The 15,197-nt window shown below is 46.7% G+C and overlaps 2 protein-coding genes across 10 annotated transcripts in view; both read right to left on the minus strand.

The window, feature by feature from the left end:
- LOC148404767 (janus kinase and microtubule-interacting protein 3-like) overlaps window positions 1-15,197 on the minus strand; it is a 105,552-nt gene that overhangs the window by 64,432 nt on the left and 25,923 nt on the right. For all 9 annotated transcript variants that reach the window (XM_088392480.1, XM_088392372.1, XM_088392352.1 and 6 more), the window contains exons 4-5: window positions 6,808-6,978; window positions 6,607-6,684 (exon numbers count right to left, since the gene is read on the minus strand). The gene's annotated coding sequence lies outside the window, so the exon portion shown is untranslated. The remainder of the gene's footprint in view (window positions 1-6,606; window positions 6,685-6,807; window positions 6,979-15,197) is intronic.
- On the minus strand, window positions 11,132-13,327 carry LOC148404770 (janus kinase and microtubule-interacting protein 3-like). Its single transcript, XM_088392707.1, has 10 exons — window positions 13,260-13,327; window positions 13,019-13,123; window positions 12,762-12,872; window positions 12,564-12,680; window positions 12,292-12,354; window positions 12,107-12,205; window positions 11,786-12,025; window positions 11,606-11,671; window positions 11,476-11,544; window positions 11,132-11,399 (listed from the first exon to the last, which is right to left on the minus strand). Exons 4-10 carry the CDS (start codon window positions 12,630-12,632, stop codon window positions 11,172-11,174), a joined length of 834 nt encoding a protein of 277 aa, XP_088248833.1. The 5' UTR covers window positions 12,633-12,680; window positions 12,762-12,872; window positions 13,019-13,123; window positions 13,260-13,327; the 3' UTR covers window positions 11,132-11,171.

The following is a 15,197-nucleotide window of genomic DNA, read 5'->3' on the forward strand; positions in this document are numbered from 1 at the left end:
GGATGGTGTTGTTCAGTGCGGCATGGTGTTGTTCAGTGCGGCATGGTGTTGTTCAGTGCGGCATGGTGTTGTTCAGTGCGGAATGGTGTTGTTCAGTGCGGCATGGTGTTGTTCAGTGCGGGATGGTGTTGTTCAATGCGGGATCGTGTTGTTCAGTGCGAGGTGGTGTTGTTCAGTGCAGGATGGTGTTGTTCAGTGCAGGATGGTGTTGTTCAGTGCGGCATGGTGTTGTTCAATGCAGGATCGTGTTGTTCAGTGCAGCATAATGTTGTTCAGTGCAGCATGGTGTTGTTCAGTGCGGCATGGTGTTGTTCAATGCGGCATGGTGTTCAGTGCGGGATGGTGTTGTTCAGTGCGGCATGGTGTTTTTCAGTGCGGCATAATGTTGTTCAGTGCAGCATGGTGTTGTTCAGTGCGGCATGGTGTTGTTCAGTGCGACATAATGTTGTTCAGTGCGGCATAATGTTGTTCAGTGCGGCATGGTGTTGTTCAGTGCGGCATGGTGTTGTTCAGTGCGGCATGGTGTTGTTCAGTGCGGCATGGTGTTGTTCAGTGCAGGATGGTGTTGTTCAGTGCAGGATGGTGTTGTTCAATGCGGCATGGTGTTGTTCAGTGCGGGATGGTGTTGTTCAGTGCAGGATGGTGTTGTTCAGTGCGGCATAATGTTGTCCAGTGCGCCATAATGTTGTTCAGTGCGGCATGGTGCTGTTCAGTGCGGGATGGTGTTGTTCAGTGCGGCATGGTGTTGTTCAATGCGGCATGGTGTTGTTCAGTGCGGGATGGTGTTGTTCAGTGCAGGATGGTGTTGTTCAGTGCGGCATGGTGTTGTTCAATGCGGCATGGTGTTGTTCAGTGCGGGATGGTGTTGTTCAGTGCGGCATGGTGTTGTTCAGTGCGGCATAATGTTGTTCAGTGCGGCATGGTGTTGTTCAGTGCGGCATGGTGTTGTTCAGTGCGGCATGGTGTTGTTCAGTGCGGAATGGTGTTGTTCAGTGCGGCATGGTGTTGTTCAGTGCGGGATGGTGTTGTTCAATGCGGGATCGTGTTGTTCAGTGCTGGGTGGTGTTGTTCAGTGCAGGATGGTGTTGTTCAGTGCAGGATGGTGTTGTTCAGTGCGGCATGGTGTTGTTCAATGCAGGATCGTGTTGTTCAGTGCAGCATAATGTTGTTCAGTGCAGCATGGTGTTGTTCAGTGCGGCATGGGTTTGTTCAATGCGGCATGGTGTTGTTCAGTGCGGGATGGTGTTGTTCAGTGCGGCATGGTGTTTTTCAGTGCGGCATAATGTTGTTCAGTGCAGCATGGTGTTGTTCAGTGCGGCATGGTGTTGTTCAGTGCGTCATAATGTTGTTCAGTGCGGAAAGGTGTTCAGTGCAGGATGGTGTTGTTCAGTGCGGCATGGTGTTGTTCAATGCAGGATCGTGTTGTTCAGTGCAGCATAATGTTGTTCAGTGCAGCATGGTGTTGTTCAGTGCGGCATGGTGTTGTTCAGTGCGGCATGGTGTTCACTGCGGGATGGTGTTGTTCAATGCGGGATCGTATTGTTCAGTGCGGCATAATGTTGTTCAGTGCAGCATGGTGTTGTTCAGTGCGGCATGGTGTTGTTCAGTGCGACATAATGTTGTTTAGTGCGGCATAATGTTGTTCAGTGCGGCATAATGTTGTTCAGTGCGGCATGGTGTTGTTCAGTGCGGCATGGTGTTGTTCAGTGCGGCATGGTGTTGTTCAGTGCAGGATGGTGTTGTTCAATGCGGCATGGTGTTGTTCAATGCGGCATGGTGTTGTTCAGTGCGGGATGGTGTTGTTCAGTGCGTTATAATGTTGTTCAGTGCGGCATGGTGTTGTTCAGTGCGGGATGGTGTTGTTCAGTGCAGGATGGTGTTGTTCAGTGCAGGATGGTGTTGTTCAATGCGGCATGGTGTTGTTCAGTGCGGGATGGTGTTGTTCAGTGCAGGATGGTGTTGTTCAGTGCGGCATAATGTTGTCCAGTGCGCCATAATGTTGTTCAGTGCGGCATGGTGTTGTTCAGTGCGGGATGGTGTTGTTCAGTGCGGCATGGTGTTGTTCAATGCGGCATGGTGTTGTTCAGTGCGGGATGGTGTTGTTCAGTGCAGGATGGTGTTGTTCAGTGCGGCATGGGGTTGTTCAATGCGGCATGGTGTTGTTCAGTGCGGGATGGTGTTGTTCAGTGCGGCATGGTGTTGTTCAGTGCGGCATAATGTTGTTCAGTGCGGCATGGTGTTGTTCAGTGCGGCATGGTGTTGTTCAGTGCGACATGGTGTTGTTCAGTGCGGCATGGTGTTGTTCAGTGCGGAATGGTGTTGTTCAGTGCGGCATGGTGTTGTTCAGTGCGGGATGGTGTTGTTCAATGCGGGATCGTGTTGTTCAGTGCGGGGTGGTGTTGTTCAGTGCAGGATGGTGTTGTTCAGTGCAGGATGGTGTTGTTCAGTGCGGCATGGTGTTGTTCAATGCAGGATCGTGTTGTTCAGTGCAGCATAATGTTGTTCAGTGCAGCATGGTGTTGTTCAGTGCGGCATGGTGTTGTTCAGTGCGGCATGGTGTTGTTCAGTGCGGGATGGTGTTGTTCAGTGCGGCATGGTGTTTTTCAGTGCGGCATAATGTTGTTCAGTGCAGCATGGTGTTGTTCAGTGCGGCATGGTGTTGTTCAGTGCGACATAATGTTGTTCAGTGCGGCATAATGTTGTTCAGTGCGGCATGGTGTTGTTCAGTGCGGCATGGTGTTGTTGAGTGCGGCATGGTGTTGTTCAGTGCGGCATGGTGTTGTTCAGTGCAGGATGGTGTTGTTCAGTGCAGGATGGTGTTGTTCAATGCGGCATGGTGTTGTTCAGTGCGGGATGGTGTTGTTCAGTGCAGGATGGTGTTGTTCAGTGCGGCATGGTGTTGTTCAATGCAGGATCGTGTTGTTCAGTGCAGCATAATGTTGTTCAGTGCGGCATGGTGTTGTTCAGTGCGGAATGGTGTTGTTCAATGCGGGATCGTGTTGTTCAGTGCGGGGTGGTGTTGTTCAGTGCAGGATGGTGTTGTTCAGTGCGGGATGGTGTTGTTCAGTGCGGCATGGTGTTGCTCAGTGCGGCATAATGTTGTTCAGTGCGGCATGGTGTTGTTCAGTGCGGCATGGTGTTGTTCAGTGCGGCATGGTGTTGTTCAGTGCGGGATGGTGTTGTTCATTGCGGCATGGTGTTGTTCAGTGCGGCATGGTGTTGTTCAGTGCGGCATGGTGTTGTTCAGTGCGGCATAATGTTGTTCAGTGCGCCATAATGTTGTTCAGTGCGGCATGGTGTTGTTCAGTGCGGGATGGTGTTGTTCAGTGCAGGATGGTGTTGTTCAGTGCGGCATGGTGTTGTTCAATGCGGGATCGTGTTGTTCAGTGCGGCATGTTGTTGTTCAGTGCGGCATGGTGTTTTTTAGTGCGGCATGGTGTTGTTCAGTGCGGCATGGTGTTGTTCAGTGCGGCATAATGTTGTTCAGTGCGGCATAATGTTGTTCAGTGCGGCATAATGTTGTTCAGTGCGGCATAATGTTGTTCAGTGCGGCATAATGTTGTTCAGTGCGGCATAATGTTGTTCAGTGCGGGATGGTGTTGTTCATTGCGGCATGGTGTTCAGTGCGGCATGGTGTTGTTCAGTGCGGCATGGTGTTGTTCAGTGCGGGATGGTGTTGTTCAGTGCAGGATGGTGTTGTTCAGTGCGGCATGGTGTTGTTCAATGCGGCATGGTGTTGTTTAGTTCGGGATGGTGTTGTTCAGTGCGGCATGGTGTTGTTCAGTGCGGCATAATGTTTTTCAGTGCGGCATGGTGTTGTTCAGTGCAGCATAATGTTGTTCAGTGCGGCATGGTGTTGTTCAGTGCGGAATGGTGTTGTTCAGTGCGGCATGGTGTTGTTCAGTGCGGCATGGTGTTGTTCAGTGCGGCATGGTGTTGTTCAGTGCGGCATAATGTTGTTCAGTGCGGCATGGTGTTGTTCAGTGCGGCATGGTGTTGTTCAGTGCGGCATAATGTTCAGTGCGGCATAATGTTGTTCAGTGCGGCATGGTGTTGTTCAGTGCGGGATGGTGTTGTTCAGTGCAGGATGGTGTTGTTCAGTGCGGCATGGTGTTCAGTGCGGGATGGTGTCTTTCAGTGCGGCATGGTGTCGTTCAGTGCGGCATGGTGTCTTTCAGTGCGGCATGGTGTCGTTCAGTGAGGCATGGTGTTGTTCAGTGCGGCATGGTGTTATTTAGTGCGGCATGGTGTTGTTCAGTGCGGGATGGTGTTGTTCAGTGTGGCATGGTGTTCAGTGCGGCATGGTGTTGTTCAGTGCGGTATCGTGTTGTTCAGTGCGGTATCGTGTTTCTCAGTGCGGTATCGTGTTGTTCAGTGCAGTATCGTTGTGTTGTTCGTATTGTGTTGTGTTGTTCGTAATGTGTTGTGTTGTTCGTATTGTGTTGTGGTCTTCGTATTGTGTTGTGTTGTTCGTATTGTGTTGTGTTGTTCGTATTGTGTTGTGTTGTTCGTATTGTGTTGTTCATATTGTGTTGAGTTGTTCGTATTGTGTTTTGTTGTTCGTATTGTGTTGCCTTTAACACTTAGCCTCTAACACTTAGCCTCTAACACTTAGCCTCTAGCATCTAGAAGGTAAATAAATAGGAAGGAAGGACTCACCGGTGACGTCTTCGCCCACGTCCAAGCGTTGTACTTTGTATTTTCATCCTTCTGACAGTGGAAAACATAGCCAACAAACACCGTGGAACCTAAACGAATGAAAGAAAACTATCATTTGGCCACAACCAACATTCACAGATACAACACAATGTGACGTGCGGGGTTGAGGTTAAAGGTTGAGTGAAGGGCCCTCGTTTTAAACTACTTTTTTGAAAAGGATTGGGAACAAGTAAGACGTATTTAATTTATTTAATGGGAAGTAGTAAGAGCTATTGAATTTAATCTATGTATTATATTCTATTGTATTGTATTCTGTTGTATTCTTTTGGATTGTATTCACACTAACCCCACTAAAACTTCAGCCCACAAAAACTCGCCTCTGGCGCCTAGCCTCTGGCACTTAGCCTCTAACACTTAGCCTTTAACACTTAGCCTTTAACACTTAGCCTTTAACACTTAGCCTTTAACACTTAGCCTAGAAGGTGAATAAATAGGGTTAAAGGTTGAGTGAAGGGACCTCGTTTTAAACTACTTTTTTGAAAAGGAGTGGGAACAAGTAAGACGTATTTAATTTATTTAATGGGAAGTAGTAAGACTTATTAAATTTATTTAATCTACTTTTCTTCCCAGGCAAAATTTGATGTGCTGCAATTCCAAATTTCCAAAGTGAATGAAGGAATGAAGTCCTTTAAATTATGATTTTGTATAAATACTAGGCATTAACACAAAATCGACGGCACAAAATGGGCAGACTTTACTTGTTTGAAAAGGGCTGGTTACAAGACAGACTTTTTTAATTTATTTAATGGGAAGAAGACTTATTTAGTTTAATTGATCTATTTTTGTTCCCTGGCAAAATTCGATTTGCTGCAATTCCAAATTTCCAAAGTGAATGAAGGAAAGAAGTCGTTTAAATTATGATTTTGTTTAAATACTAGGCATAGACACAAAATCTACGGCACAAAATGGGCAGACTTTACTTGTTTGAAGAGGACTGGTTACAAGACAGACTTTTCTGATTTATTTAATGGGAAGAAGACTTATTTAGTTTATTTAATCTATTTTTGTTCCCTGGCAAAATTGGATTTGCTGAAATTGTATTTTGCCAAATCTTGCCTTGAGACCTGATAGGAAGTATTAAACGCTTAGTTAAATCAATACAAGTTGGTAATAAGAGCGAGTAATGTTGGTTGAACCGATGAATGAAGGTTGAAAGCAATTTAAATTATGACTTTGTATAAATACTAGATATTAACAGAACATCTACTGCGCAAAATGGGCAGAGTTTACTTGTTTGAGAAGGAGTGGTTTATTCAAAACTAAGATTTATTTAATCTGTTTGTTCCCAGGCAAAATTGGATGTGATGCAATTCCAAATTTCACCACATGATGGTGCCCAATTTTGACTTCATAGGACATATTAAACACTTAGCTTGTTATTATGTTCAAGGTAATCAGATTTGTTTATTATTCTAATGGCCTCTTCAAAACTATTCTGGATTACTACTTTGGATCTATTCTACATTACTTGGCAACAACATACTCTGTAACAGATTAGGCAGTATAATCATATATGTTAACTTGAGAGTGCCCACACTCAATCTACTTATCGTGATGTGTTAAATCAATTACTGTCAGACATTATTTGTCTGATAATCTACCAAATCTTTGAATTGAAGAATTTGTGATTTAATTAATAGCTTGTTGTTATGTTCAGGGTAATCAGACTTGTATATAATTCTAATGGCCTTCTTTTGAAAACTATTCTGAATTACAACTTTGGATCTTATATTACTTTGCAACAATCTACTCGGTGACAGATTAGGCAGTATAATCACATATGTTAACTTCAGTGCCCACACTGTATTTATTTATGGTTATTTGTTAAATCAAGTACTGTTACACATGAAATAGGAAGTGTTTAACATAAATGTTATGGCTACTCACCATTGTAGCTCGCTCCTGGTCAATGATACGAGCCTCTTCTTGCAGTGGAAAACTTGCAGCCAACAAACACCGTGGAACCTAAAGGAATGAAATTAAACATTAACATTTCGCCTCGACCAATTTTCACACGTACAACGCAACGCGGCTACACTTCTGCTATTACAAACGTAAATCTCCTTAAACACAATGAGTGTTACTTACCGTGTATGCTCTAGACGGTCCAGTTGCAAGCAGAAAATAAAGATATTTCCGTTGATAATCGTCGCTGCTCAGTGGCTCACGGCCATCGCGCCAACAGATTTGAATTTTGGCGGAGGTTCGGGCAATTACGTCATATCCGCGGCACATGACTGCGACGTAATAGCCGCTTATCTGAAACGGCAGTTAAAAGTAGAGTTACATCAAGTTTTCTTGGAACCTAAACGAATGAAAGAAAACTATCATTTGGCCACAACCAACATTCACAGATACAACACAACGTGCGGGGTTGAGGTTAAAGATTGAGTGAAGGGCCCTCGTTTTAAACTACTGTTTTGAAAAGGAGTGGGAACAAGTAAGACGTATTTAATTTATTTAATGGGAAGTAGTAAGACTTATTAAATTTATTTAATCTACTTTTCTTCCCAGGCAAAATTTGATGTGCTGCAATTCCGAATTTCCAAAGTGAATGAAGGAATGAAGTCCTTTAAATTATGATTTTGTATAAATACTAGGCATTAACACAAAATCGACGGCACAAAATGGGCAGACTTTACTTGTTTGAAAAGGACTGGTTACAAGACAGACTTTTTTAATTTATTTAATGGGAAGAAGACTTATTTAGTTTAATTGATCTATTTTTGTTCCCTGGCAAAATTCGATTTGCTGCAATTCCAAATTTCCAAAGTGAATGAAGGAAAGAAGTCGTTTAAATTATGATTTTGTTTAAATACTAGGCATAGACACAAAATCTACGGCACAAAATGGGCAGACTTTACTTGTTTGAAGAGGACTGGTTACAAGACAGACTTTTCTGATTTATTTAATGGGAAGAGGACTTATTTAGTTTATTTAATCTATTTTTGTTCCCTGGCAAAATTGGATTTGCTGAAACTGTATTTTGCCAAATCTTGCCTTGAGACCTGATAGGAAGTATTAAACGCTTAGTTAAATCAATACAAGTTGGTAATAAGAGCGAGTAATGTTGGTTGAACCGATGAATGAAGGTTGAAAGCAATTTAAATTATGACTTTGTATAAATACTAGATATTAACAGAACATCTACTGCGCAAAATGGGCAGAGTTTACTTGTTTGAGAAGGAGTGGCTTATTCAAAACTAAGATTTATGTAATCTGTTTGTTCCCAGGCAAAATTGGATGTGATGCCATTCCAAATTTCACCACATGATGGTGCCCAATTTTGACTTCATAGGACATATTAAACACTTAGCTTGTTATTATGTTCAAGGTAATCAGATTTGTTTATCATTCTAATGGCCTCTTCAAAACTATTCTGGATTACTACTTTGGATCTATTCTACATTACTTGGCAACAACATACTCTGTAACAGATTAGGCAGTATAATCACATATGTTAACTTGAGAGTGCCCACACTCAATCTACTTATCGTGATGTGTTAAATCAATTACTGTTAGACATTATTTGTCTGATAATCTACCAAATCTTTGAATTGAAGAATTTGTGATTTAATTAATAGCTTGTTCAGGGTAATCAGACTTGTATATAATTCTAATGGCCTTCTTTTGAAAACTATTCTGAATTACAACTTTGGATCTTATATTACTTTGCAACAATCTACTCGGTGACAGATTAGGCAGTATAATCACATATGTTAACTTCAGTGCCCACAATGTATTTATTTATGGTTATTTGTTAAATCAAGTACTGTTAGACATGAAATAGGAAGTGTTTAACATAAATGTTATGGCTACTCACCATTGTAGCTCGCTCCTGGTCAATGATATGAGCCTCTTCTTGCAGTGGAAAACTTGCAGCCAACAAACACCGTGGAACCTAAAGGAATGAAATTAAACATTAACATTTCGCCTGGACCAACATTCACACGTACAACGCAACGCGGCTACACTTCTGCTATTACAAACGTAAATCTCCTTAAACACAACGAGTGTTACTTACCGTGTACGCTCTAGGCAAAATTGGATGTGATGCAATTCCAAATCTATCTGAAACGGCAGTTAAAAGTAGAGTTACATCAAGTTTTCTTTTTTAATCAACACAATCATTTACAACCGTTGACCAGAAAGAATCGTCGAAATTCGACGTCCCCCACAAACGCCACGCTCACTCGCTTTTCAGGGCAACAAAAGTACTTCTTTTTAAAAACGATGAGTTGTACTTACCATGTACGCTCTGGACGGTCCAGTTGCAAGCAGAAAATAAAAATATTTCTCTTGTTAGTCGTATGTTACCATCCGCTGTGTCTTTGTCAACATCGCCGCCATTTTCCTACTTCCTGCTGCGAGCCACGCCCACGGATTTAAATTTGGGCGGAAGCTCTTTCCATTGGCGTCGTTTTCGCGTATAGCAAATCCGATTGGTTGGGAAGGGGGCACGGTTATGCAGCCGAGGGGTCCTGTGATCGGTGGGATGTAAAGTAGGCGTCGACGTCACGTCCGCGTCACGTGACCACGACGTGGTAGACGTCATATAGCAACCGCTGTTTTGTTTAGTAGACTTACAGTTGTTATGCATTGACATAATGGCGCACACACCAAATAGATTTAAATAAATTAAATAATTCTTCTGCCCACTCTCTTTTAAACAAGTTAACTCTCCCCGCGGATTTGAATTCCGGCGAAAGTTACGCCCATCGACGTCACGTATGTCACGTGACCACGACGTGGCAGATGTCATATAGCAACCGCTGTTTTGTTTAGTAGATTTACAGTTGTTATGCATTGGCATAATGGTGTGCACTCAAAATAGATTTAAATAAATTAAATATTTCTTCTGCCCACTCCCTTTTAAACAAGTTAACTCTGCCCACGTCCATTGACGTCTTGTCTGCGTCACGTGACCACGACGTAGCGACGTCATATAGTAACCGCTGTTTTGATCAGTAGACTTACAGTTATTATGCGTTGACATAATGGCGCACTGGTTAGCATGGCCACCTCTTAAGCATGATGTTGCGGGTTCGACGCCTGATCAATGTTAGCATGGAGTGAGCTGAAGTGCATGGCGCTGAAGATTTGAATCTTTGAAATGCGCTGAGGTCTGACATATCAGGCAGAATGGTTTGCCATCACGTTCAACAAAAAATAGAAACTTTCCCACTCTGATTAAAACGTCCTGTGTTCATCTACGTATTTTCGTTTTGCTGTGCATCTTTTCCCTGCCATTTCGAGAGCCCAATTGACACTCATAGTTTAAAGAAATGTGTTTGCCCATCCTACTTTGTGGAATTTCACCACATGCGCTTTTGACCAAAATACCAAATTGAACTCAAGTGAAGCCGACACGCACAACCCCCCCCACACACACACACACACAAATGTTGATATGAACATAAAAGAGCCGCATGCGGTTCGGGAGTTGCGGCTTGGCCAAACCTGTACTATACAACTTTATTTGTATAAAATTTTCACAACAGCTGTCACACAAACAAAGCGGGAAAAACCGAAGACGTGCGTGTTCCGCCCACGCTGGATTTATTTGCACCTTTGAAAAGACACCGTATTGCCGCAGATGTGGCAAAGAGTACTTTTGGGCATCTGAGACGGAAGGATGTCCAAAGCATCACGTCACCTGCTCTGGTAGGCATGGTGGTGGGACGTTGAGGTCAACCGCTTTGGGGTTGGCTGAATCTTTGATCGCAGGATGCCACACACTTGAAGACAGAAGCAGAAAAGCAGAGCTAAATGCAAAATGTACTCACCGGTGACTCCAATTTTTTTCCCCCCTGAAGAAACAGCTGGACGGGTGGCCCCGGCTGGCCAGTGGGACTCTTGTTATTCTGACCCTTTTTAGTGCGCGTTTGGGGCAACAACCGTTTTTTGTGGCGCTCTCTTCTGGTTCAAAAGTGCCCTGCATGTGAATTTGCTTTTCCTGCCTTCTGATTGGATGAGCGCCGGTGTGACGCGGTGCCTCTGTCACCGTGGCGGGGGGTATACGTTGGCATCGGAGCGTCTGCCAACGTCTGAGACCGGCTGGCAGTGTATCGGAGGTGTCGAGTGCGGTGCCGCTGGAGCTCACTCACCAGCTGGTGTTAGGGCCACAGAATGAAGGCCAAGGAGAAGAATAGAAAGAGAAACAGAAACTTCTCCTCCAATTGTTTGATTTGTCTCTTCTGAGCTTCGATGAATTCTTTCAGCTCTTTGTTCCTCTAGGACGGACAAATGGAAAGTGGCATTCAAAAGCCAGTAAGCGTGCAAGTAAGTGCCGGGCTGGCTTTGGGCCCTTACCTGTTGCGCGCTGTGCAGCAGATCCATTCTCTCTTGGAGGATGCAAGCGTCGCGCTCCCTCAACTCGCACATCAGGGCTCGTTTCCATTGGTCCACGGCGCTCCTAAGCTCTTCTCTCTGATCCGCCGTCAGCACGTCATTCACGCCAGCGTGGCTGGCTTTTTCGCCGTCCGTGGCGGGGCAGTCCCGCTGCGGTAGCGCCTCGTACAACATGGCCTCCAGCTCCAGGATCCTCTGGGCCGCAATCCTCGTCCATCAGTGGTCCGGCGGGAGATTTGAGGGCGGCTTACCTTATGAGCCTGGTCCATGGAACACTTCCTGAAGTCCAACTCTTCATCCAGGTAGCCCTTCTGCTTGCAGAACATATCCTAGCACAGCTCAAGGTCAGAATTGTTGGGGCACATTGCCGGAGTTCCCCTTGGCTGATGTCGCGTGTCTGTCTACCTTCTCACTTTCAATGTCCAACATCTTCTGTTGAAGTGCTGACTTGGTCACTTTGATGTATTCTAACCACTGAGGAAAGGCTGCTGTCACATAAGCAGAATGCGAGAGCGTGCGTGGACGTGCGCGTTACCTTCTCGGCTAGGGTGAGAAGGGTCCTGGCGTGAATCACGACCACCTGCTCCTCGTTGGTGAGATTCTGCAAGAGCCCAAAGGCACAGCGTCAACAAGCTTCTTTCAGCGCAAAGCCTTCCAAAAGTCACATTTGAGCCGCCGAGTCTCGTGGAGTGCGAACATAAGGAGTTCGACATACACTTACGGCGTTATAGCCCAGGATGTCCAGCTTCTTCATCAGATCACTGATGACGATGTCCGGGGGAAAGGCGCAAGGAGCAATGTAAGGTGTTCTGGGACCTCGGGTTAAGGTTAGGGTTGCGAGGGACGCCTTACGTACGCTCACGCCCTCGGCCTCGCAGTAGATCTGCAAAGGGCTGAGGCCGTCTGGGAAACGGACTTGCAGAAACTTCAAGACGGGGGAGCGCCACTCCCTCTCCTGAAAGGCAGAGGCATGCATCCGTCCGTCCGTCCGTCCGTCACATCTCTGGCCTCAACACGCTTGTGCGAGTCTTCCCACCTCCAGCTCCAGGATGCGGAACTCAAGCAGTTCGTTTTGGTCTCGGATATCCTGGATGTGCTCTTTCAGACGCGCTTCTTCCGCCTCCATCCGCCTGACCTGAAAAGACAGTCAGACCTCATCTGCGAGGCTTCCCGTCGGGTGTGACGCCAAGCGACTCCGCCCAGCGCCTTTCTTTCCGTCACCTTTTCGGCCAACTGCTGATTGCTCTGACGCAGCAGCTGCTTCTCCTCCACCCACTTGACATTCTAGAAGAGACAAACGCGTGGACAGCTTTGGAATGTTGTGTCATTTTCATCCACAAATTCTTTGGTTGACTGGAAAATGACATTTGCTTTTCTCCGCATTTTCCCAGCCACGTTCGGGGGGGGGTTGGTCCAGTAATGCCAGACGAATGAGTGACTGAAGAATGTAGCTATTTTGTCTAAGAAAAAGGTGTGCTCATTGATGAACTTACCTGTCCTTGTTGCTTCAGCGCTGACTCCAGATCTGCTACTCTGCTTTGATAGTGACCCATTTCTACCATCAGCTTTTCTCTGGTCTGAAAGGAGGAGGAGGGAGGCTCCTCCTCCTCCTTTCAGACCAGAGAACACCCGAGGCTGGGTGAGAACGGGGAGGCTGCGACCCGGCCGGGGGTTGCGGGAAGGGGCGCCACCTTGATCTCCTTCTCGGCGTCGTAGTCCCCTTCGCTGGTCTGGGCTAGCAGAGCGTAGGCTCGTTGCAGCGCTTGATATTCTTGCGTCAGCTGGCGGTAGCGAAGCTCCGCCTCTTCAGGCACACACCAATGCAACACAGCACTAGTACCAGAATCAGTCAGACCGGCGACAAAGCACCCGCGACGCAAAGACGAGTCCGATTCCAGGCTTAAGAGGAATGTTTGGTGCCAATACGCTGGCAGAAATGGCGGGCTACCTCTTCGGGTTCCGTGTCGGGGGTTCTGTCGGTGCGAAAAGACAAGGACGATCCGTCCGAGTCCACCAACACGTCTTCGTCGTAGCCGTAAAATGTTTCGATGACCTGCGGGCGCGGAAGCAAACATCTCTCTGAACAAACTGAAGCGACACCTCACGATGAATCGACGAGAGGAATGATAGCGAGAAAAAGGCCATTTCATCTTGCGCAACACCAAGCAGCCGCAAACAAACAGACTCACCTTGCAGGACCTCACGCTTTGTTCCTCCTCAGAGATTCTCGACGTCGGTATCGTAGCAGCAAATCTCTCTCCTGTCGACACAAATAATCCGCCTTTGAGATTCTTTGGATGCAAAGGGAACGAACGGCTCCGGCGCAGAAACAAACGCGACTCACAATGACATTTCTGACATGAGCTCCTGTCTCCAGAGCCTGAAAAACACGTCACCGGCGATGATTGGAGGGACGCTCGTCTTTTCCAAAAGTGACAACTACAGGGTGTGTCAGGGTTTTCCAGATGATCTTTATCGTATCATTGTGTTGCTTTGACTTTGACTGCGACCTGTAATGAATAATATTATTTATCCCTTATTTATCCCTATCGCTTATCCCTTCCTACACAAAGTCGTAAAACACCCCTTGCTATGTTTTGACTAGAGGTCAAGGGCTTCCTCTATTCAATCCACTCTTACACCCACCCTGTTTCTCTTAATTAAAATGCTCGTGCAGGAGCCGAGAGTCAGACTTCATTCGTACAACGGATGGACTCTCCACCTGCAGGTGTCCAAAAGAACTTACTTGTCTCCCGTGTGGTTCTTGCAAAATAAGTTGGAGCGAGCGCAACTCTAACAGGGTGCATTTTGCCACTAGCTGCCTACGGACAATGACGTCGCGCTCGCGGCTCATGGTTGACGGGCTGAGCAGCCGGGCAAGTCCGTCGTTTTCAGCGCACAGCGAGTGGCAAAGGCGCTGACAAAACGGGAGCTTTGAGCTGCTGAAAACGGCAAAACAAGTCTAAAGCGTGTTCAAACGCGTGCGCACAATGCTCCTGCTTGAAAGGTCGGAATTTAAGGGGCCAATTTTTTGGATGGCGGCCGCCGGCCAAGCTTTGGACGGAAAAGGTTTCCTGGCGACAGCGAGCGAGCGCGGCGCTGCCGTACGTGCACCGAGTCGCCTGCCTGAAGACCTTGGACAAGTCGTCGATGATGTGCCGCTGCTCCACAACTTGAAGGAACTCCATTTCACCGTCCTGCTGGCCGCAACCGCGGTCCAGGTCATTGAGCGAACTAGGCCTTCTCTGTGGAACACAAATGCAGTGGACTCTGTTGGCACGCCGCCGTTGTCCGCGTCGACTTACCAAGCTTGCCATCTCCTCGTTCTCCTGGGTGACAAAGCGCACTTTGTTTTCAAGGCGACACAGCACCAGCGAGAGTTCTTCATTCTTCCTGCTCAGGCGTTTGTTTTTGTACAGGAGTGGCAGAAACTGGCTTTCTGTTTCTCTCGGTCGCTTTAGCTGCAAGCATGAAGTGCGGGATGTGAAAGACGCACAACACGCGGGCCAGAACGTATCCATTCCTTTTGCATCGGTTTGAACGGAATCGTGGCTTTGGCTCCCAATAAAAGACATCTACCAGGCAACCGACTCGCCGCGCCGCTCAACTAATAAGCAAGCGCAATGGGTGCCTCGCTGGATGGCGCGCATCAAACGTAGCGCAAACCTTCAAGCGTGCCGTCAATAAATTACCAGTTCATTGCGCTCTTCAGAAAGCAGGGCGTTTCGATCCTCCAGTTTCCTGATGACTGCGCTGAGCTCAGCGATTTTCAGATGAAACCGTCGCGTGTCCCGATCCTCCTGAGACTGAAAACGCCCCGCAACACACACACACAAGCACTCGTTCAAAGTTCAAAACTGTTTTTGTGCGACCTTCCTCCAGCAACGAACTAAGTCATGCGTACTGCAAGTGTGTGATGAGGTGGCTTACGCAATGAAGAGGATTGCTAGTAGCGGCGTTGACCCCACTTCCAGGGTAGTTTAGGCCCGCCCTTTGGGAATCCCTCAGGGCAGCGATCTGCTGCTCGGCAGCCTGAGTCTGCAGCTGAAGGCGGTGGACGTGGCCGGCCCCAGGGCTTCATCCAAAACACTAACCGCTCTGTCTTTCAGCTTGATCTCATCGGTCTG

This window comes from Syngnathus floridae, chromosome 1 (assembly GCF_059516105.1).
Source record: "Syngnathus floridae isolate MCC-2025c chromosome 1, RoL_Sflo_1.0, whole genome shotgun sequence".
Classification (NCBI taxonomy): Eukaryota; Metazoa; Chordata; class Actinopteri; order Syngnathiformes; family Syngnathidae; genus Syngnathus; species Syngnathus floridae.